Source organism: Gambusia affinis, linkage group LG10 (genome assembly GCF_019740435.1).
Source record: "Gambusia affinis linkage group LG10, SWU_Gaff_1.0, whole genome shotgun sequence".
In the NCBI taxonomy this organism is placed as follows: domain Eukaryota; kingdom Metazoa; phylum Chordata; class Actinopteri; order Cyprinodontiformes; family Poeciliidae; genus Gambusia; species Gambusia affinis.
In genome coordinates, this window is record NC_057877.1 from 2,820,017 (window position 1) to 2,841,972 (window position 21,956).

Sequence of the window (21,956 nt, forward strand, 5' to 3'; positions counted from 1 at the left end):
CTCTCCCTGACAGAAACTTGTTGTGAAAGTTGACTGAAGAAAGAAACAGATAAACATTACTGTATTTCTTTAGTGAAGAAATACAGTAATGTACGGTGAGTGCTGGCTTTGACTGCCCCCCTTTTTTGCAAAGATTCTAATCACTAGCTCTATTTTTAGTACCAGTGTTAGTGCAAACCAGAATTTTAATATGTTGTCCAGTGGCTTTACCAAAACTTATAGTGAGAATGTCACTGTAGACTCACAGCGACCAACTGGAGGGTGTGTGAAAGACATGGACGGTGTTATTTTCACTTTCTAGCCCTGACTAGAACAGTTTGTCTCAGGGTGTTTGGGCTAAACGAGAGCTGACATCTTTCTCTGGCCGCCGTCCTTGAAAGCTTTCCATTAGCTGGGGCTCTGTGTTCTGAGGGTCCGGAGGCCCTGAACAGCATGAGTTCAGTCAGAGGGGGGGGGGACGAATGGGGTGGGCTGTAGCGGGGATGGAAGGGTGCAGGTTTGGGGAATAGAAGGCAGGAGAGTCCATAAGGCTGGCCTCTCATTTAAAGACGTGTTTAGCTGCTTCATTTAGCATCACATATCACTGCACCATTTGGATGTGAGCCGTCACTCAGGAACCAGAAAGACTATTGCTCTACCGTCGTCCAAACCCTCCACCCCCCCACATTAACCCCCCAGGGCCGATTCCACACTCAGCTTGGCATTTACATCGCTGGCCTGGTTTTGTCTTCTCTCTCAGTCCATCTCTAATAACACATGAGTCCTGTAGGTGACAGTAAAAGGTTTTTCAGGCTAAAAGGCTCCATAACTGGAGCTTCTTGAATCGTTTTGGGGCGGAGAAAGAAGACAGATGAGAAGAAATCATACAGGAAAAAAAGTGACAAGTACGAGAGCAGCGCAGCCTTTTAGCAAGCTGATGATGTTCCTGTTCACTCACAGACGGATGAGAGTTTGAGGTGAGGAAAGGAGCAGGATGCAAGAGGCATTCAGAATGAAACACTCGTGTGTTTGATAAGGCAGAGCTACAGCTGGACCAAGATTTAAAGCTCAAACACTGATTGAGTTAGAAAATGATCTGTTTCTAAGGCAGGTGGTCTTCACCGTGACAACGACGGCCACAACAAGCTAACAGTGAAAAACCAAAGCAAGAAATGAACATGCCTATGATTCTGAGAATTATACATTTAATAAAACAATGGTTAAATGATTGTATAAACATAATGCTACAAAGTGTATGTAGAAACCTCACTGGTTCTGGAGCTACAACTTTGATAAAAAAAAAAAAAAACATTTTAAAGTATTTAATCTGAATCACTTTGACACCAGGTCTTTTAGATAGTGTTTTAGTTTATTTATATTTATATATATCATTTATTTTGTTTTATGTTTTTCAACCAGCTGACTGAGATAGGAAGCTGAGTTCTGTAAAGGTGTGAAAATAATGGAAATTGGCCCTTTAATAAAACAGATTTTATTTTATTACATATGCCATATTAATGTTGTCCTGTAACTCTAGATTATAGTGTTACTTTCTCTTTCTGGTGGAAACAGAACCATAATCTGGAAACACGTGTTGATACGAAGGTATACGTTTTCCCTTTTCATGGTGAATCTCCACTTACACTGAAGTTTCTCTATAGTTCCACACAGAAACACCATGGAAAAAAAAGTCATATGCAGACCCACTCAGTAAATTAGAATATTATTGAAAAGTTTCATAAATCAACTATTTTTAAAATCAGAAATATGAGCTCAATGAAAAGTATATTGAATACCAGCTTAAAAATAATTTATTTTCAAGTTAGTTTTACTCTGACAAACGAAACGCATTCCAAGGTGATTTATTGAATATGACAACATGTAGATAATTGAATTGAATTGCAGAAATTAAACAGGCTTTGGATGAAAATCTCATTTAGAAAGATGCATTCTTCATGAAAGAATAAAGGACTCACTTTTAAAACTTTATTGCAATGACTTTACTTTCTGACTAAATATACTTTCCTTCAAAGGAAAGCCTGCATGTTGGCTTGTCTTTGACACATTATTCCTTCAATAAGAAGTGATTCACAGAAATCCGTACTAGAAAAGAGGTCAAGCTTGGATCTGACAGTGAAAGGGGGAATGTCTTCTTCCTGTACCATTTACGTAACATTTCATTTGACTTTCTAAACAAACCTAAGTTTCCCACACTTTTTCCCTCCACTTCTGACTTACAATAGGGTCGTGGCCAAGTCTTGATTTTAAAATGAGCCCATGTCAAAAACAGAACAATATTAGACGATACTAGACTCCGGACAAAAACCACAAGTCAGTATGGTGTAGTCAAAATGTCGTTTATGAAGGAACACGGGTTAAGATGCTGGAAAGTTTAATGCCACTGTCAAAATAACACAAGAAACCTCTTTCTGCCTTTTATTATCTATGCAAAATGGACTAGAGATTTGTACATTTGGCACTGTGAGATATAACCCAGTGAAAGTCCTAACCAGGTCTGATTGTAGCTATGAATCTTTCTAAAAAATTCATAAGATCCATTTCACAAATGACCAAGCCAAGCATGTGCCTGTATCTAAACAGCAGAGCGAGAGAGAGAGAGATCTATAAGAGGGGCCCACAGCCGGGGGAGACGCTACAAAACGGCAAAGATTTATTCTCAGCCATGATCAAATATTTATGCTGAGGCATTCAAGTAAAGTTGCTTTTTGTGTTCTGATTTAATGACTGATTTGAGCAGTGGCAGTGCTGGGAGGCACAGATGTTGGCTCCGCTGAAGCCTGCTCTAATGCCCTTCCAGGGGTCGGTGTGGTCATGTGTCAGACTGCAGGAGGATCAAAGCGCTGAGGAGACGGCGGCAAGTACCTCCGATCCACAGAACCGCGTGTCTGAACTGGACCACGGCTGCTGGGCTAGAAGAAGGAGCAGAAGAGGAAGTGAGATCACAGGACGGGTTCCAAAACATCTCCTGCATGGAAATGATCGTCTTCTGTTGCAGCGTGTGTGAGATTACAGATATAAAACACAGATCAATCTATAAGACATGACAGAGATTGCCTTCAATTATTAATATTATGAATAAATGAAACTCACTTCACTCAAGTTATTACAGCTTTGTAGTTAAAAAGGACAACCTCTTCATGTCCAACAGTAAACAACATGAGAGAGAGGAGCGCACCAAATGAAAAGGATCTGACATCAAGGATGTGTTTAATGACAGCAAGAAAAAATGAATAACAAGTTATACTGAAAAAATAGCAATCAACAAAATGATGCGTGAAAATAAAAACCTAGAATAAGACTTTTGAGAAGGTGTATATTCTGAATGATGACAAAAAAAGAAATACTGCTACTACTTTTATTATTGTTACTAATGCTACTTCAACTACTTCAAATAATAATAAAATAAAATTTAACATAATAATAACAACAACAACAATATTCCCTACTACTGATAATAACATAAATAACAATAATAATAGGAATAATGATAAATTAATCTAACAATTACACTATTCCTACAACTACTACTACTAATAATGATGATAATAATAATAACAATAGTGATTATATTAATAATTAAATATAGTTAAAATAAAAATAACACAATTCTATATAATAATGCATTGTTTGTAACCCAGTAAAGACATCACTTCTACAACTAATAACATTACTACTAGAAATACTAGTAATAACAATGATGATGAAAATAATAATTCATATTTTAAATAAAAAGATCAGTTTCTATTACTATTAATAGTAATAATAATAATAACAATAATAATATTCAGTATTTCCACAGAAAATGTCTGGAATTAGACCCAGTCATGATGAACCATCTGGTTCTGTAGCAGCAGAGTTCAGGTTCAGTAAGTTGAAAGGAGAAGCCTGTAAAGAACCAAGCCAAGCCAGTTGCTCTTGTTCTTTATATCAAGTTCCAATAAGTTGCCAATCGCTCCATTAGAGACAGGCCAGTCAACAACGGGCCTGCGTCTCACTGGATTGATCCAGAATGACAAAGTCAGAGTCAAAGGAAATGGATCCTGGCAGTGCAGTGACTCCCCCTATTCTCCCTCTGGCTTCCTCTGAAACTTTAATGAGCTGCAGTTGAATCTGATCTGGCCTCCTTTACTCTGGATTCCACCTTCACTCTGAACTGCCTGCACACACACACCCACACACACGCCCACACACACAAACACTTCAGCTCACCTAGTCACATCTAGATAAACACAGAGAAAAAGCTGAGTCACCACTGGAGAGAAAACGGGTTATCAAGTTTACCAAAGAAATATCTACTATCTATTGACCAGGCAGCAACAGAAGGCTGCAGATCAGAGGGTCTGACAGCAAGCTGTGAGTGGGCAGGAAGTGCCAGGAGACATCAGTGGCAGGTGACATAGAAATCCTAACACTTGAACGAACACTTAAATGGATAAAAGGAGTCTGGGAAAAAAAAAGAAAAGAGAAAAGCTAAAAGCCTCCATCAGTTTCAACAAGACATTGGAACCCAAAACACAGTGTGTCAGCATCTTTAAACACCGGCAAGAAACGGGGATGACTAAATCATTTTGACAGCCAGTTCACATGTAACATCTCCGATTCAGCCACCTTGGGGAGTTGCTGGGCAGTTTCCCCTACCCACCTCCCCTCCCACCCCCCTCATGCTGTTGGGGTGGGAGCCGAGCCCCCGTGTGTTACAGCGGAGTGAGCCGGGACATCGTCTGCTTATTGATCAGATTATGACAGGGCGACAGTCTCTACAGCCTGGAGATACAGCCGGGGAGCAGCAGTTATCTGTGTCTAGCGAGGTGTCTGCTCTCTGCCTATTGATTGGGAACAAGTTGACGTTGGGAAGTCAATTCCCGATTTACAAAAGGTTCACCAGGCAAGCGGCGGAGTCTGCTTATAGGGAGCACGGACCTGCGGACGCTGCAGCATCCAGCCTTTGTGTCACCTTGGGAGCTTTCAGCTCAAAGTACACCGGCAGATAAAGCAGCTTTGCAGCGTGTTGAAAGAGTTGGGCTACATCACCTCAGCAGCCTTTTGCTAGAGTACAAACAGATGTTCACTAAACACACTCCGGCTGCTCCGGTACGGCCCCTCCCTGCGACTGGTTGCCACGGGGGCAAAGCTTTTACAAAAAGGGGGCCGGGGTCAAGATTCTCCCTGTTGAGACCTCCACCTCCATTAGCTCCTAGTTCAGTGGGGTACCTGTCCCTGCAGCTTTTACCTCGGCCCTGTTGGCGGGAGAAAGAGAAACACTTACAGACAAGAAAAATCATAATTCCCATCCTGACCTTTAGGGATTGAACTTGTACTGTACGTTGATCCATAATGTAATAACAGTGTTACCTTTTTAGAATTATAGAGTGGAATGTGTTTGAACGTCTTTCCAAAGGCTACATGTAACACATTAAAGCATCGTCAGTCACACTGAACAAAATTCGTTTTGTTTGCTAAATTCCAAAATAACGAGAGAGAAAGTTGTTACTTTGTTCAGATTCAGAAGCTGATAGTAATCGCTCTGTAAAATGGTTTCTTCTGATGAGACCCGTTTGTCAGATTGAAACCCCAAAATGTTTGACCCAAGTCATACAGCTCAAAACTAATACTGACGATATGTATGTAAACTTCTGGGACAAAAAAAAATTATATATTCTCATTATTCTTGGATTTCAAATAATGTCAAACAGTGACACAGAACAGCTTTATGTTTTAAAATACAGTGGTCCTGGTTTCAGGCAATTCAGTTCAATTCTAAGCATTAAGTCGAAATCACAAAGACAAATCTGGGTTGTTTGAAAAGAAATAGTCTGCAAATCAAACTCATGTTCCTCAGCGTTCCTCCAGCAGGACCCGTGGGGAGCGGCCCTGACCACAGCAGCTCCTGCTGACCAGGTTCTGGGCTGACAGTCAGCAAAGGTCTCCAGAGGAAACCAGCTGGATAAAGAGTTCACTTAAAACCTCTTGCTTTCAAAGAGGTCACCAAGGAAAAGCTGCGTGGAGAGGGGAAAATGGAGCAGCGCTCTCACAGGACCGCTGCCTGTATACCAGACTGACCCATAAATACTGCAACAGTTTGCTACCAGCTGCAACAATCCGCTCAATCCTTCTCATCAGTGTGATCCAAGAACAAAAATACAGAGATAAACCCAGACGCTTTATGACTCCTATTACTGTATGGAAAATAGTCCACAAGAGAAGAACATCAGAATAACTGGAACATGCCCAGGTCTGGCCGTTCAGTCAGCTCACCTGGAGAGCAGACCACAAAATGCTTGAAGAAGTCTCCAAAACCTTAAAATGTCATCTACAGCAGGCTGCTGCTGTCGTTAAGAAAGTGACTGCACAAGTTGAACTTTCATGGGAGGGGTGCAATCAGGAAACCTCTGCTTTCTAAAAAGGAAAAGAACAGGAAGACCAGACAGAACTTAGACACGAACCAGAACTTTTAGAATATTTTTTCTTTGGATGGAAATATCAAAAACTAAATGAGTTGGACAGCAGAACAGAGGACATGTTTGGCATAATACAGAATACAGGATTACAGGAAAATAACACCGTATCAACTATGAAGCACAGAGGTGGATGTGTCATGGTTTGGGAATGAAGGACCTGGTCGGGTCAACATCATAGAATCCAGCATGAATTTATCATTAATCCACAGGAAATCCTCAAGCATCTTAAACTTTCTTCAGACTGTTGTCAGTTGGACGGCTGCAGAATAGTATGAAATGATGTCATAGTGGTTAACACACGTGTCCTCACTGGATCCACAACCTGTCTTATTGTTCAGTGAGCAAAACCACTAAAACCTCTGTTGTTTGAATAAAATATTTGAACAGACATAAAAAACAAAGCAACCTTTTTTAGGGTTGTCTTAATTTCTCTTTTATTTTATTTTTTTTTACCAATGGCTTTATGGTTTTTCAGTAACTTATTTTTAAAATTCATCCATATAATTATTTCTGTTCCAAAATGAGAATTACGTTGCATAAGTTTCCCCTAAAAAATAAACTTTAGTTATCTGGATTCCAAAGTGATATTTTTTTCTTTTAGTTTAACTCTCTTATTGTTAGTAAAGTTAATTCAGTTCCTCGGATTTATTTTATATCAGCTTATTATTATAGTCAAATCTAATAATAATAATAATAATAATAATAATAATAATAATAATAATAATAATAATAATAATAATAATAATAATAATAATAAGAATTAGAATTAGAATTCTTGCTGTTGAACATTGTTTGTATTAAAATAACTAATAGTGGTATCAGTAATAAAAACATTGTTATATTTTTTCTATAAGAAGATTTGAGTATGAAAAAACAGTATGTAAAAATATGAGCATAAGAAGATTTCAAATAAGCAAAAAAAAAAGAAGAGAAAAATCAAATAAAATCCATTACATAGATAAAAAAAATAGGCTCTTGCGAGATGAATGACTGAATATTTAAATATTGATTATATTGTCAATAATCGCTCATTTTCCATCAGATAATCAGTGCCCTCCTGAGTTAGGAAGGGATCAATGCCGTAAGTCTCCCAGTAGATGCACAGCCTAAAATAACTATTGGAATAATACAATTACAAACCTAACATTTGTTGCAATGACAAAACACCCATTTTGTATCTTTTCCTGCAACCATAAAAAGCTTTTTGTGACGTGCTCCTCTAATTAAATTAAACTGCATTTGAAAACATTGGCCCATCATTAGGTAATCATTGGGATTTAGTGTAGTTAAAGTAAATGCTCATGTCAGATGCTGTTTATTTGAGCATTTCCTGCTCCCAGGAGCGGTGTCAAAACAAAATCTCATCAGCCAGCAATTAGGAACAACAAAATGCTGGACAAACATGGAGTGAGAGGCAGCGTGTGTTGTATTTGCTCTGTGGCTTTTGTCCAAAGCTTTCATCAAACGGCAATACAGAGAGCAAACCTGAACGGCAGATGTCGGCTAAATCCGACCGTTCAAACACGCTCCTCCACCTATTCATCCCAAATCAGGACCGGAGCTGCTGCTCTGCTGCTGTCATGGCGGAGCAGGAAGTCAGTGATTATTCTGCTGCTACAGAGAATCTGGAAAGTATTCACAGATTCACATGTTCCAATTTATGTTATGTTCCCGTCTTATTCCAAATTGTATTAAATGAATCTCATTCCACTAAATTCCACACATAAATTCCCCGTTATGACAATGTGGAAAAAAGATTTTGAATTTTTTTTCCCAAATGTATTAAAAATAGAAATCTGCAAAATGACATTTACATTAGTATTCGCAGCCTTTGCTTAAAGGGGCAGTGTTATGTGAAATTATTATTATTTTGTTTGTTATTCCCTCATCAACAACGTCACAAGAGTGTTGCCTTGATTCTTTCATTCATGTTTGAGAAATCCTTTAATCTCCCATGGCAACCATTCAGCTGGTCAAAACCAAGTTTTTCTGCTTCTGCCTTACAGAGCAGCCCTCCCCTGCGACTCCTCCACTCAGCTCCTTCAGACTAGTCAGCAGCAATTAGCAAACATCTGGTGGAACTGCTCATCTGCTGAACTCATTATAGGAGCTACTTATTAGTGCAAAGCTGGTAAAAACATTAAAGGGTTCATAGAGGAGTCATGTTGTGATGACTTCCTGAAGGCTGAGTTTCAGAAACAGCAGGAGTTTCTTAAAGAGACAGAGGCATTAAAATATAAAGTCAAATTTCTTTTAAGTCATATTTGATCTGTATGGCATTTTTAGAACTGCTGTAGGTAACATAGTTGCTTGACTGTGCTATAAACCAACACTAAAGCATATAATACTGCCAATTTAATAATTTGACAACCCACTTTTGACAGCAATTACACTTCAACCTGATATTAGAGTAACTTGCTGTCTGTCCTCATTCTTTCTTGCCACTGAGCTCATTGAGACTTTCAAAGCAGCAGAAATGTTTCTGGGTCCTTCCCCAGATTTGTGCCTGAAGTACAATATGCACTGCAGAAACTGTTTTTCTTGCAATTAGAGTTACAACTGGAAGTCTTTCAAGATACTGTATGTCTCAAAAACAGGTTTGCTCATCCAGTGATTGAAAATCACACCCACTCTACTTGTAAAACAGCTCAATCTCAGTCAGACTGGACTGAGGCCATTTGCCTACATCAGATTTCAAGTCTTGCCCCGTCCACCTCTCCTGATTTGTGATTCACAACTGAATTAGACATATACATATATATATATGTTTTGATCTATAAACCGTTCCATTGTGACTGTGGCCATGTGTTTCGGGTCATTGTCCTACTGGAAGGTGAACCTTTGCCCAAATCTCAAGTCTCCTGCATGAAAACCACAGAGTTCTCAAACAAACCTTTGAGGTCTTCACAGAACTGCTGGATTCATACTATGATTAAGTTACTCATACTTCATCTCCACTCACTAATTACGTTACTTTGGAGGCAGGTGGATTTTATTTACTGGAATCAGAGTTAAAAAGGTTGAGCACAAATGAACTTAAAACTTTGAACAGCAAGGTGATATTTTCCCTCCACTTCAGAATTAAACGACCTTCCAGGAAGCACCAGTTTTCTCCTATAGTTTTTATTATTTCTCCTTTTCTTTCATATTTTGTCACAGCTACAAAACCATGTGCGAAAGGTCAAGTATGGGTAGCATCAATTCTGGGCTGATATTTGTCATCAGCTTGGTATGATCTCATTTAACATCCACAGGTTTTGCAAATGGAAAACAGAAGCAGACACATTGTTCATAGAAAGGAACAAAAATACTTATAGATATACTTTTCAAGGCTATATATTTTGCACATCGTCTTAAAATACCATGTAAATGTCAACTAACATCTATTTCAGTCACAGAATATGAAGGTAAGCATGAAGCGCCATATCACCACCTACACAACAGGAAACTACCTAAGCACTTCTGTGAGTTCACCTTAGAGCAGAATTTGTCAGTTTACAACATGGTCACTTTGAACATTTATTTTAACGTTTAGAAACATTAGAGCGGCAGTTCCTTTGTTATTAATTTTCCACCACCAAGTGCTAGTCAGCTCGATGGTTCAAGTCAGCTCCACGTCTTTCTGTGTCCTGCTTTAATCCTATTAGCTGTGAAGCACAAAGGGAGATAAGAGGTTTATGTTTTCGGTTCCTCACACACTGAATCTTTTTCTCTCCCCTGAGACGCCAGGAGAGCTATTTATTTGATCATTTAGATACCACTACATCTGCTGTGGACGTATTGATAACAGGATTGGCCCTGAGGGCGGAGGAAACATTGATGATGAATGAAGATAAAGTGCATGAGATCATCCAGAGATGGGTAAGTCCACCATATTCTTCCACCACAACACAACTGAGCTAAGGTAATCATGTTTCTATCGACAAAGCATCGACTTAAATCATTGAGAGAAGAGATTTTAAAATAGCACCTGCTTTACTAAATTAGATACCAAAAGTAACAAAAACTTTGTTTCCATGATTTCTTGGTTCAATCTTATTGACTCACTATAAGAATTATGGAGGTAAAGTCTGTTTTTTTGTTTGTTGTTTTGGCTACATCTACATGTTCCGGATCATGGAAAAAATGTTAAGAGTGGACAAAATACAAAATGCGGTTTTCACATTTGTTTTGAGTGGCTGATTTTAATTCAGTCACACATGGCAGAATGGCTGAGTATGAGCAGTCTGTTTAAGGGGAGACACCAACACAACAGGATTTCAGTCCAAACTGCCGTGGTTCTGTGACACTATGAACCACAGTGTCACAGAAGAATTTGTACTGCTTTTGGTACTGAAACACCAAAGGCATAGTCTGATATCCATCAGGAACATCACCTCCTTTTGACATTAGGGTTGACATCCATCAGAGGTCTGCTCTCACCCCACTCTTGTTCAACCTTTGCACCAACATGGCGAAGGTGGATGTGCAACAGACATACCTTAGACTAAGGTCGCATAATCTCAGTCCTTGAAGGCTGCTGTCCTGCAACTCTTAGGTGTCTCCTTGATCCAGCACACTTCAATGAAACAGCTGAATTACCTCCCCAGTGAAGTCAAGTTCTCCAGAGTCCTGCTAATCGACTCATTATTTGACTCGGGTGTGTTGAAGCAGAGATACATCTAAAAGTTGCTGGACACAGGCCCACAAGACTGGAGTTCCCCACCCTGGTCCTAGATACTTCTCTACGCTGATGATGTTGCACTGTTCGATTACCTAAAATTAAACATCACCGGGTCAGAACGCTTTGAATGTCATCTCCAGAAAAATGGCACAATCAAGATTGATGGATTGGAGCTACAAAATATCATGAAATTCCAATACCTTGGCTTGCTGGTCACCTCAAAAGTGGATGCGATGTTTGATACTCGTGCACGAACCAATGCAACAAGGATTGAATGGTAATAAGTCACACAATTTGATATGTGATGAGAAGATGGATTGACTGATGACTGATTGACTGATGGACTGAGTACCTCTTTGAGAGGCATCCATCAGGAACATCACCTCCTTTTGACATACAGGTCAAAAGGAGGTGCATCGGCTTATGATACACGCACTACAACATGTATCATAAGCCATTGCTTATGACGATCTATCATAAGCATACAAGACTGTCATTTGAACTCTAATACTGTAGCATAATGGAGTGTGCTGGCCAGCGACAAAGAAACACAAGCATATCCTCAGCACAGTGGAAATGAAGATCCTCCAGTGGTTACTTGGACTGACCAGATTGTACCTCACCACAAACAGGATGTGAGACAAAGACTCAAGGTAGCTCCAATCACTGCCAAGATGAGAGAAGCCCAGTATCAGTGGTATGGCAATGATGAGCCTGTGGCGAAGACAGCACTATGCACCGACCCCAAAGGAAAAAGGTCATGTGGGAGGCCAAAGAAACTTTGGATGGATTGCGCCATAGAACACTTGAAGAAGGTAGACCGAGACCCAGAGGTCACTGGTGACAGGGTCAAGTGGAGACAGAGGAGCCATGCTGCGGACCTCGCTTAACTGGCAACAAAGCAAGATGAGCAGCACAATGAATTACAGCATTTCACTTCTGAGAAAGAGAGAGATTAAGGTGGGTTAGTTATAGTTTAGACATAAATCCGACTGAGATGATGGTATGACCATAAACAGGCTGCTTATGATTAAAAATCTTCCTGTGAAGCTGAGTAAATCACTTCTTCAAAGACAAAATGACCACAAGGATGTAAAGACCTAGTCATCACAAAAATGATGAAAAGTACAAATCGGAACAAATCTGTGTGGAAAATACTTTCTAATAGCACAGCATGTGATTGTGTTAATTATACACAATATCTATTTATTCAGCGTGAGACTCCAGAAGAAGATTTGAAGCTGGAGGACTACCAGCAGTTCAGGGATGTTGGAGCTGCCTGTCTCAGTGGGGGTGATGGCCAACAACTGCTGAAATTTATCCAGGATGAGAAAAACCAGGTGACCTCACTAATACTGTAGAAGGCAGACCGAGGGTCCCCGTACTGTATTCACACCCTACAGACATGAAGTGATGGCAGATTGACTGTGTTAATCTGTCGAATAGCACTAAAAGTACATCCAGCTATGTTAAACATTAAGATGCAGCAGTTACTTGGCAGTTGTTGACCTTTTGACCCAAAGGTGTGGAGGGAAACAAGCAGATATTCAGTTAGATTTCTCGCTCCACTGCTAACACCCATCAGCATGGTGCTCCTCTAAGTGCCCTTGGTTGTCCCATCTCTCCACACTTCATGCAGTTGTGTGTAGCCTACTGTGAGAAACACTTCTTACCATTGTCTCATTTGTAGGCTAACTGTATTGAAGAGCTGAAATGATTAAATATGTAATAAGAAGCATTCACTTGAGATGTAGGGTGAGGTTTTGGCAATAAAAAGCAGCAACATTTATATTTCTTCAAACATTTCTCCAAAGTCAGTCCTTGTTGATTTTTTAAATTGCAGCTGTAAGTTATGGCACTTTTAACCATGATAGTTATTTAGTAATTTACGATAGAAACATAAAGGAATCCATAATATATTTGTACCAACAGTGACTTTAGAAATGATTGATTTTGGGGGCCTAAAAATAGATTTCTAATAAGATTATTTAAAAAAAAATCTTCCTTCAAGTAGAGATCAATCCACATAAAATGTTACTGTTAGGGCCAAACTCTACTACGAAAATGTACTTTGTCATGAAGCACATTTTGATATTTACTACACCACTGAAGTAAATAAAGGTGTCCTTTCTCACCCATCCACAGGGAATTGTGAAGTCCATGGGCTGTGGTCTGTTGGCACCTCTTGTAGATGAACTAGTTAGGAATAAGAAGAGTCATGACCACTGCCAAGCTGCCTTCACACAACTGATCATGGTGGGTACCAGCAATGCAGCTTCAGTCCACATTTCCTAAAAAGCAGAGAAGGTTTGTGGAAAAAAAAGGGGAAAGTATTAGTTGGACCCATTTTTAAAAGGCCACAATTCCATAAAGCCCTTTAAATAATGTCTCCAGATTCAAAAGTAATGAAATACTTTGATGTCAGAAAAAACCCCTCAAATGAATCTTAGAGAGATACATATTTACATTAAGGTTTTATAATAACCCTAACCCTTACATGTTTGTTTCACCTGAAACTGTCTCAGTGGAGTTGACCAATAAACACACTGACAATAATTTCCTTTGAACCCCTGTCAGTTAATAAAAAACAAACAACAAAATAGTAAATAACATACTGAGGTTGAATTCAGGACACTTCAGACATGCTCTGCTTTGTAGACATGCAGCTCCAGGACCCTCCTGGACAGCTTCCTTGAATTAATTGAAGACATGGATCCAGGCGCCATTTCAGAAACCATTCTCGTCCTTCTTCCTCACCTTCAGACAGGTATGTAAAGCTACTTAGTTAAAGCCTCTACATGTCAAATTCACCATCAACAAAGCAGTGAAAAACAAACTTATAAGTCTCTATAGTATCAAAAGTTCTGTTAAATTAAAAATCAATAGTTGTAAGGCAGTTTTTGGAAGCATATAAGATTAATCTAAGGCTAAAACATAAACACAAAGTTTCACAAAACTTTGCATTTGGCTCCCCCTACAGTTGATAACCAGCGAACAACGTTAGAGAAAATTCAGTTAAGTTAAATACTTTATTTAACTAATTCAGTTACGTTAAATGAAGTCTTTTATTTTTTAAGTTCTGCTGCAGCTGGATGAGAACCGAGCAGCCGGTGTGGGTTTGGCTCTGTCGGCCCTTCACAAGCAGCTGTCCAGGCTGCCTGTACCTTACACCCAACAGCAGGAGGAGGCCGATGAGCACGGTTTGTGTTGCTGCTGCGTCGCCCTGGCGACGTTCACCAGGCCTTTTATAGACGGGGTGAAGAAGAAGGATGAAAACTGTAACCCAACACCAGAAGATGACGAGCTGAAGACTGAGATTCTTAAGTTGTGCGTTTCTGTTTCCGTGCTTTCCTTGTGCACAAACCCAATTAAAAAAATAAAAAAATGCATATTTTAGTGGAAGAGCCTTGTGTAAACTTAATATGTCTTTATTTCTGGATCTCGTCAGTGATGACTTAAAAAACATTTTAAGTGCAATTTGGCAGAATCCCAGACTTTGGTGTCGTCTAGTTGACGGTACCAGAACAGATGACCTAATTTGTGTTTTTGTTTTCAGCTGCATGCTGAGTTTAAAAGAACCTTTGCTTGAAGCTGAACTGAACCGAGACAGAAAATCAACCTTGTGGCGCTTTGCAGTAGAGATAATGGTACTAAATCAAAGAATTGTTTCAAATATTTATCCAGGGATATCTCCTTTCTTTGTGCCCAGATTTCTTTTTGTGCATTGCAGATCATCCTGGCTGCAATCAAAGAGTCTCTTCCAGGCCTTCTGTTCTTCAGTTCTCTGAGGAAATTCACCAGGATGGATACTAACCTGCTCCAGGAGTCGGCCGCATGCTTGGCCTATCTGCTTTTTGTCCAGCTCATAGCCATAGACACATTTCCAGCCGTATTCAAGTGAGAGTATAGTCAGTTAGCATCATGATGTAATAAATGTGTTATTCAACTTGCGCTCTTCTGTCTGTTTTAGTCCTGTGTTTATTCTTCAGTGCAACATGGAGCACATCAATCAACTCCTCAGTAGGTATGCTATCAGTTAATTAAAGGTTCATTTTTTTCCCCTTTAAAACAAAAGAAAAATGTTTGCCTAAAGGTCTGTGTGTTGTGTGCTTTGCGTTTTTGACAGGAAAAAGGAATCGCATTTGCTCAAGGGACTGGTATGAAAAGAAATCACAGATAATCCCCTGGAAAAGAAGGCATCATGTTGAATTTTTGTTGTTGTTTTTCAATCATTTTGCCATAGGCACTGTTTGCTAAAAGCTTGGAGAAGGTGGAAGATAATAGCCTTCCTGTAGGTCTACTAGATCTAGAAAGCTTCTATAGTGCACCACAGGTAAGATACAACACAAAGCTGCTTGTGTTGAATGGAGGACCTAAGTCAGTGTTGTCCAGTCGGTCCTTAAGGGCCGGCAGCGGGCATGTTTGAGTTCTCTTTGTGGTTGAATGGACCTGGATCAAATGTTGGCTCATTAGAAGACCTAAGAAGAACATTGACGTGCTGAGAAGGTTGTTACTACCACCAGGAAGAGAACTAACGCATGCAGGATGCTGGCCCTTGAGGACCAACTTTGGGCATCAATGACCAAAGTGCAGAGAAGTGTGCCCGGTCAGCAGAGACTTTAATTAGAGTTAAGACAGCAGGAAGACACAGATCATGGAGTGGAGAAATGGACGGATGATGGCGTGACATGTATTTTAATGACTTGATCGCATGAACAAACTTATTCATCTGTCATTTTGATTTAATTTCTTTTTTAATGGAGACCAGATTTACTTACATGACTATTACTAAAAAACGAGGTTCAATAATCGAAATCTGCTGTACTGAAATTCACAGAACCTGCGACAAGTTCTCACCGACTGTCCAATTCAACACTTGGTAAGAACATGATCACTTGTGATAGCAGAACAAATGTCAGATCAATGTGAAGAGCAATATTTTGGTGATTTTTTAAAATAGTTTGATGTTTCTCCAGAGAGAATCAGGACTGAAGGTGTTCCAACTTTTCATAAACAAACTGGATGCTGAAGCAAAGCATAAATTCTTCAGGTGAGAATTTAAGTGAAATGTCTTTTTGCATTTGTAGATTAATAACTGTAGATTTTATACTTGATTAATACCTCAAACTGTTTTTTTCCCCAATGTCTTATGTTTATTCTACATAAATACCATTTCTTATCGATCCCTCTTCTGCAGATGCATGTTAAAAACAAGCCACCATGCAGGTGTTGAAGGTTACATAGTGAACAACATCAGGAGACAAATTCAATCGTCTATAAAGGTGAGAATAAGGTAGCTTCTTGTTATATCTCAGAACATAATATGTTCACAAAACAAGCTATGTAAAGAATTAACACATTCCTAACCCAAAACTGACCTGAAGTAACCCCAGATTATAACTGTGACCTCACATGTCGGGTCAGTTCATTCTGCGTTCTTCTGATTCTGAAAGCATTTACCAACCCACCTTCATTTGGTGGACATTTAGTGAATATTAACCTAAAATTAGAATGAGGTGACAAAAAAAAGGTATTTCTGGGCTTCATATAGAACCATACAGACCAAGTAAGAAAAAATGTATTCAAATTCTTTTTGTATTTTCAACACAGACATGTAAAAAGACCTAATCTGATCAACATCTTTATGGCTGATGTTAGCTTTGATCTGATAACTCTGTATGAATGAGATGAATCTGTCATAACTCTCCTGCAGGGTGAAGCCAATAAGTGGTTCTTGGGAACGGAGCTCCTGCCACTGCTTGAACTGGTGCTCAGTTTACCACAAGCTGCAGAGACGGATTTACTCACCAATATGGACAAGTGAGTCATATTTCCAAACGCAATTCAGCAACTTAACTCACTGAAACCCTTTGGCCAAAATATTCCAACAATTAAGGTTCAGCTGTCAATGCACTGTTTATTCATCGTAGCCTTTGGAGTCTGAATCAGTATCAAATCGATACTTTAATTTCAGATTCAGTCTTGAAGTTTTATTTCATTTTTGTACTGTAGTTTCTCAACTCTACCTCTCAAATTATGCTTTTTTTAAACTTTTTTTTTTAAAGAAAAAATGCACAAATTTATTCTGTTCTTCTATTGTTTTTGCTTGTCATTTTAGTTGTTTCATAAAGTATTTTGTAGACACCAATAATCAAAATAATCCAAAGGAGAAAAAAAAACCCAAAATAACACCTAAATGTCAGAAACCAAAATAGTAAAAAGTATCAGTATTGCTATCAGTGACCTTGCTGATAACAATACTGATACTTTTTACTATTTTGGATAGGAAAATAATATATATAATATTGGTAAATATTGACTATTGAGCATCATAGTTATATTAATATCCAATATTGATATTGGCCCAAATTAAATCAGTGCATCCTTATTGACAGCCAATAGATTCAACTAATCAATCATCAAAGGTTTTGTTACTTCAGATGTTCTGTCTGTTTATTCAGAATAATGGAGAGTCTGAATCTTCTGCGCTATCTGCTTATGAGAGACAAAGAACTGAAGAGCGACGTAAGTCAGTTTAATTGACCAAATTCCTTCTGCTGGCCTGCCTGGTCAGCCTAAGAAGCTGCTAACTTTTGTCACCTCTAGGCCGATGTGTGGGAAGCACTGTGCAGGATCAAAGATGAATACCTAAAAATGCTGAGAGTGTGTGTCAGCATGTCGAGAGCATATTACTCTGTTGAGATGAAAGCGCTGAAGGAGGAACAAAAGCTAAAAGCGAAAGGTACAAATGAGCTGCTGATTTGTGGAACAGTTTAACTTCATATTTTATTTCTGTTCATGCTGTTTGTCCTGCAGAAGTCAAAGAGCAAGCTCGGTCTACCAGACTGTTAAAAACCATAACAGTAAAGCACGACAACGTCTCCCATATGTCTCCAGAAGTCCAGTATCAGGTAGAGATTTTTCTCTTTCTTATTGATGACTATTTTGGAGAAAGATCAGCAAACATTGATGGTTCTCTTGTCTCTTAGGTGCTGCAGAGTGCTTTGGTGACCTTTGACTTAATGGAAAGCCTTGTAGTCCGAATAGATGAGATCACAGAGGAAAAGCAGGCGAAACCACACTGAGACAGCACTGGGAACTTTTTATGTTTTATTTCTGTTTGTTTGGCAGATAAAATAAAGAATGCAGTGCTGTAAAGTGATCATTTTATCTTTGCTGAAATTATTTTCAAAAGTACAGTTTGTGTCATCAGCAGGGACTGTGTATGAACTTGTGTCATGCTAAATAAAGCAAACTGGATCCCCTGCTGGGCTTTATAAAATGTCTCTGAGCATTTCCCACACAGGACTGGTCTCGATGATGTGAGCCCGGGCCAGAGACATGCGCTCTCGGATTTTATCAGCATGCGGCTTACTGGTGGCCTGCAGACAATTAGGTTTGTCTTTATTTTAAATGCCGGGAGTGAACAGCAGCATAAATCAGCTGTTTTCCCAAATAACAAGTTACCTTGGCAATTGTCAGCATTCCTTTGGTTATTTGTGCACCATTTCGTACAGGAAGGATCTTCAGATTGCTGCCGATAAATCTGAAAGTGTAAAGCAAAGGTTATGTTAACATTAATCTGGAATTATAAGGAGGGGAAAGTTGGTGAGTTGAGGTACAAATTGTAATCTTTACCATCACACTAACAAGATCAATAGAGTCACTAATGGGGCAATTATAACCCGATTCACTGCCATCTATTTAGGTCGTCCTTACCAACAGTTGGGTAGTAACCAGCTACATTTACTCACATTTACTTGAGTAACTTTTTTGAAAAAAAATTACTTTTACGATGTTGTACTTTTTACTTTTACTTGAGTAATTTTATCATGAAGCATTTCTACTCTTATTTGAGTAAAATTAAATAAGAATTAAATGACGTGGTTGCAAAGGGTCAATAGTATGCTGACAACATGCTAGCTAATGTTAAAACAGCAAGATAAATGTGAGTAACCATGGCAACCAGTGGGCGTTTAATGGCAGGTCCGGCTGCAATGAAGTTACTAATAATATGTTATCAATATTAATAATAATATCAGTGTGGAGAACCCACACATGCACATGGAGAACAAGCTAACTCCATGCAGAAAGAGCCTGGGTCGGGATTCAAACCCAGGCCTGCCTCGCTGCAAGGCAACGCTGCTACCAACGGTGCCACTGTGCAGCCGTGATGATTAATTTTTGATATTTTACTCATGAAATGTATTTTCTATTCACTTTAGGAGAATTTAGAGAGACCAATTAACCTAACAGTCCTAATTTCAGACTGTTGCAGAAGCCGAAGCACCCGGAGAGAATCTGCAAGCAAAAATCTTTTATTTTGTCGATGCTTAGCTTTAAAATTCCAACAGCCACTAAACTAGTCAGATACAACTTTGGGGAAGTTATCTCTTCCACTGATCAAACTTTCCCATCCAGGTCAGTTTTTACATTGGGAGAGTGGAAAACTGTGTCATCCAGAGCACCATTTTGTGATGTTTAGTTCGTCAAATCAATCGTTTTGACTTCAGAGAAAACTTTTTCTTTCTCTGAATAAACTTTCCCGTCCAGGTCAGTTTTTTCCTTTGGAACAATTTTTCTACTCTTTTCAAAGACTTTAGTCTCATCTCGAGCACCGTTTCTTCAGCCTTTGTTTGTCAAATCATTCACTTTGACTTGGGAGAAAACTTTCCCGTTCTCTTAATAAACTTTCCCATCTGGGTCCGTTTTTTTTCTTTGTGAGATGTGGGAAAAAAGACAGAGATAAAACCAACATAAGCAAAATAACTTAGATATTTCACAAGGCCTATGAGGGAAAAATTGAATTATTTCAGCACTATACCAGGGGCTGACAGCAGGCAGGAAAACACCCACCATGTATATTAAAGAAAAATGGGAAAAGGAACTGAAGGAACATAAGTGAGGAAGAATGGTTTAAAATCTGTAAAACACAGCGCACAGCCACCTGACCGTGTATGAAGAGATGGAAAGCAGTCGCACTACATACCTGTGCTGAATCACAGTCAGAACCTGCAGTTCTTTTTCCCCATTAAAGGGAGAATAGAGAAGTAAAAAGCAGTTCCTGTGGACCTGCACAAATTTTTCAATGCGTTCAGTTAATCCCGATTCCTCCAGAGGCTCTGGGAGGTCCTGAGGATCAACCAGCAGGAACGCAGTACCTAGGAATTAAAGCAATATGTGTTAGTACAGGTGCTTAGTCATTGAAAGCTTGTGTTTTAAAAGACCCAGCAGATTTCCATTTACATTAAGCACACTTTGACTCCAACATGTAGATAAGCCTGAACATTTTTGTATCCATAGCAGATTTAGATTTAAAATAATTTTCATTTAAGCAAGAAATTTGCTACTGATAAATGATAATGACATCTCTGAAAACATAATGAAACAATGTATAAGAAGAGGTATTTATGGAGAATAAAAACACCCAAACATTTTATTTAAAATAATTGATAATCAATTAATACCTAATTTTGGGCATGTGTGCACATTGCAGATATTGTAGTTTGAGCAACTCCTTCCAACAACTTTATCCCTTAAATGTCTGGTGTTTTACAGTCTTCATGATGCCGTTTACTCACTAATATTCTCAAGAACCCAATGGGGCCTTTTAGGGAACAGTTGCATTTATCCTGGAATTTAAATAGCACACAGCTGGACTCAATCTGCTAATTAGGTTATTAGGTCAACTAATTGGCTGGACTGGGTTTTATTCATAAGTATTAGAGTAAAAGGGGTAAAATAGTACCAGTCAGCTTTGCTTTTGGTTGCAAAAAATTTAAAAAGTGAAAAAATATGCATCAATTTGCTTTATGTTCAACAACAAAATGAAATATAAGTATTTCGCAGTAACATAAATCGTAAACAATAAAAAAACAGTGTAGGAAAAGAATGTATCTGTGACTTGAATGTTTTATTTAAGTCATTACGAAGGCACTTTCGTTCCAAAACGAAACAGGACTTAGGGTTCATAATTATATTTAGACGAGATGGAAAACCGATTATTAGCTTACCTGAAAGAGGGAAAATGAAAGCCCCAGCTTCCACGCTGTCAGAAAACCTTATTCTGTGCTGCTGTGCGCTGAGTGTCCTGCAGGTGTCATGGTTCTATCGAAACATTTTCCAAAAAATAATAATTGACACTACGTAACTTACTAAACACTTTGCCCACGAGCGCTGACATTTCACAGCAGGTGCTAGCTTAGGTTAGCTACAGAGCTTGTTATTCCAAGAATTTACACATATATTTTTGTCAAAAATAAAGAAAAGCTGTTAAATAATTATCATTACCTGGAGGGATGAGCTAATTATAATTGTCGTTCTCCACTGAGCGATAGTTTCACTGGGCGTAGCCATTTCTGATAAAGGTGGACTTAATGACGCAGTTCAGAAAATTACGTCGACAAAACTGCTCAGTATGGCAGGTCAATTAAACATTCAATCCAAAACCACACCTATATCTACTATAGAGGCCATGAATATAATGTCTTCTCATCAAGTAGGCCTATCTATTAGTACAAATTATGTTTATCATATCAAATCCCTAAAATATTTAGGACATTTTAACATTTAGTTGGACTGTAAAATCAGTTTTCCTTGTAATAATCAACTTTTATATACCAGTCTTCCAATCCAGAATCATTATTTCAACTACTAACAACTGATGTCACATTCCCTATTCAAGTGTAATCCTGTAATTCCCATTCCTTTACAGCTGCATACATCCACATTCATCCGCAGCAAAACCGCAAATTGCAGAGTCTGAACTATTGAGAAAAAGATCTAATTTAAAATTTTTAAAAACCCACTGATAAAATCCGGTTTGCGCTTGTTTT

General features: G+C 38.8%; 2 protein-coding genes and 1 long non-coding RNA gene across 3 annotated transcripts; 1 reads left to right on the forward strand and 2 right to left on the reverse strand.

The window, feature by feature from the left end:
* Positions 1-2,733: 2,733 nt before the first annotated feature.
* Positions 2,734-13,823, reverse strand: LOC122838158. The gene is made up of 3 exons (XR_006371846.1): positions 13,737-13,823; positions 13,257-13,412; positions 2,734-2,909 (listed from the first exon to the last, which is right to left on the reverse strand). It is a non-coding gene; the product is annotated as an uncharacterized LOC122838158 (long non-coding RNA).
* On the forward strand, positions 10,173-18,220 carry LOC122838157 (glomulin-like). The gene is made up of 18 exons (XM_044128572.1): positions 10,173-10,319; positions 12,336-12,461; positions 13,267-13,377; positions 13,780-13,888; positions 14,199-14,448; positions 14,678-14,768; positions 14,852-15,018; positions 15,092-15,145; positions 15,248-15,278; positions 15,365-15,454; positions 15,959-16,000; positions 16,098-16,171; positions 16,319-16,403; positions 16,835-16,941; positions 17,583-17,646; positions 17,728-17,863; positions 17,938-18,032; positions 18,111-18,220. The coding sequence occupies exons 1-18, from the start codon at positions 10,278-10,280 to the stop codon at positions 18,204-18,206; spliced, it is 1,770 nt and encodes a 589-aa protein (XP_043984507.1). The 5' UTR covers positions 10,173-10,277; the 3' UTR covers positions 18,207-18,220.
* LOC122838156 (protein SPO16 homolog) lies at positions 18,218-21,539 on the reverse strand. The gene is made up of 5 exons (XM_044128571.1): positions 21,412-21,539; positions 21,135-21,228; positions 20,111-20,282; positions 18,589-18,667; positions 18,218-18,503 (listed from the first exon to the last, which is right to left on the reverse strand). Exons 1-5 carry the CDS (start codon positions 21,475-21,477, stop codon positions 18,396-18,398), a joined length of 519 nt encoding a protein of 172 aa, XP_043984506.1. The 5' UTR covers positions 21,478-21,539; the 3' UTR covers positions 18,218-18,395.
* Positions 21,540-21,956: the final 417 nt, after the last annotated feature.

Excerpts from the sequence above, each read along its gene's own strand:
- LOC122838157 (XM_044128572.1), top strand. The coding sequence starts at position 10,278 with ATGATGAATGAAGATAAAGTGCATGAGATCATCCAGAGATGG. Across the intron at positions 16,942-17,582 it reads TTACTCACCAATATGGACAA|AATAATGGAGAGTCTGAATC; the intron begins GTGAGTCATATT and ends CTGTTTATTCAG. Across the intron at positions 17,864-17,937 it reads ACAAAAGCTAAAAGCGAAAG|AAGTCAAAGAGCAAGCTCGG; the intron begins GTACAAATGAGC and ends TTTGTCCTGCAG.
- LOC122838156 (XM_044128571.1), bottom strand. The coding sequence starts at position 21,477 with ATGGCTACGCCCAGTGAAACTATCGCTCAGTGGAGAACGACAATTATA. Across the intron at positions 21,229-21,411 it reads TAATTAGCTCATCCCTCCAG|AACCATGACACCTGCAGGAC; the intron begins GTAATGATAATT and ends ATGTTTCGATAG. Across the intron at positions 18,504-18,588 it reads GAATGCTGACAATTGCCAAG|GCCACCAGTAAGCCGCATGC; the intron begins GTAACTTGTTAT and ends AATTGTCTGCAG.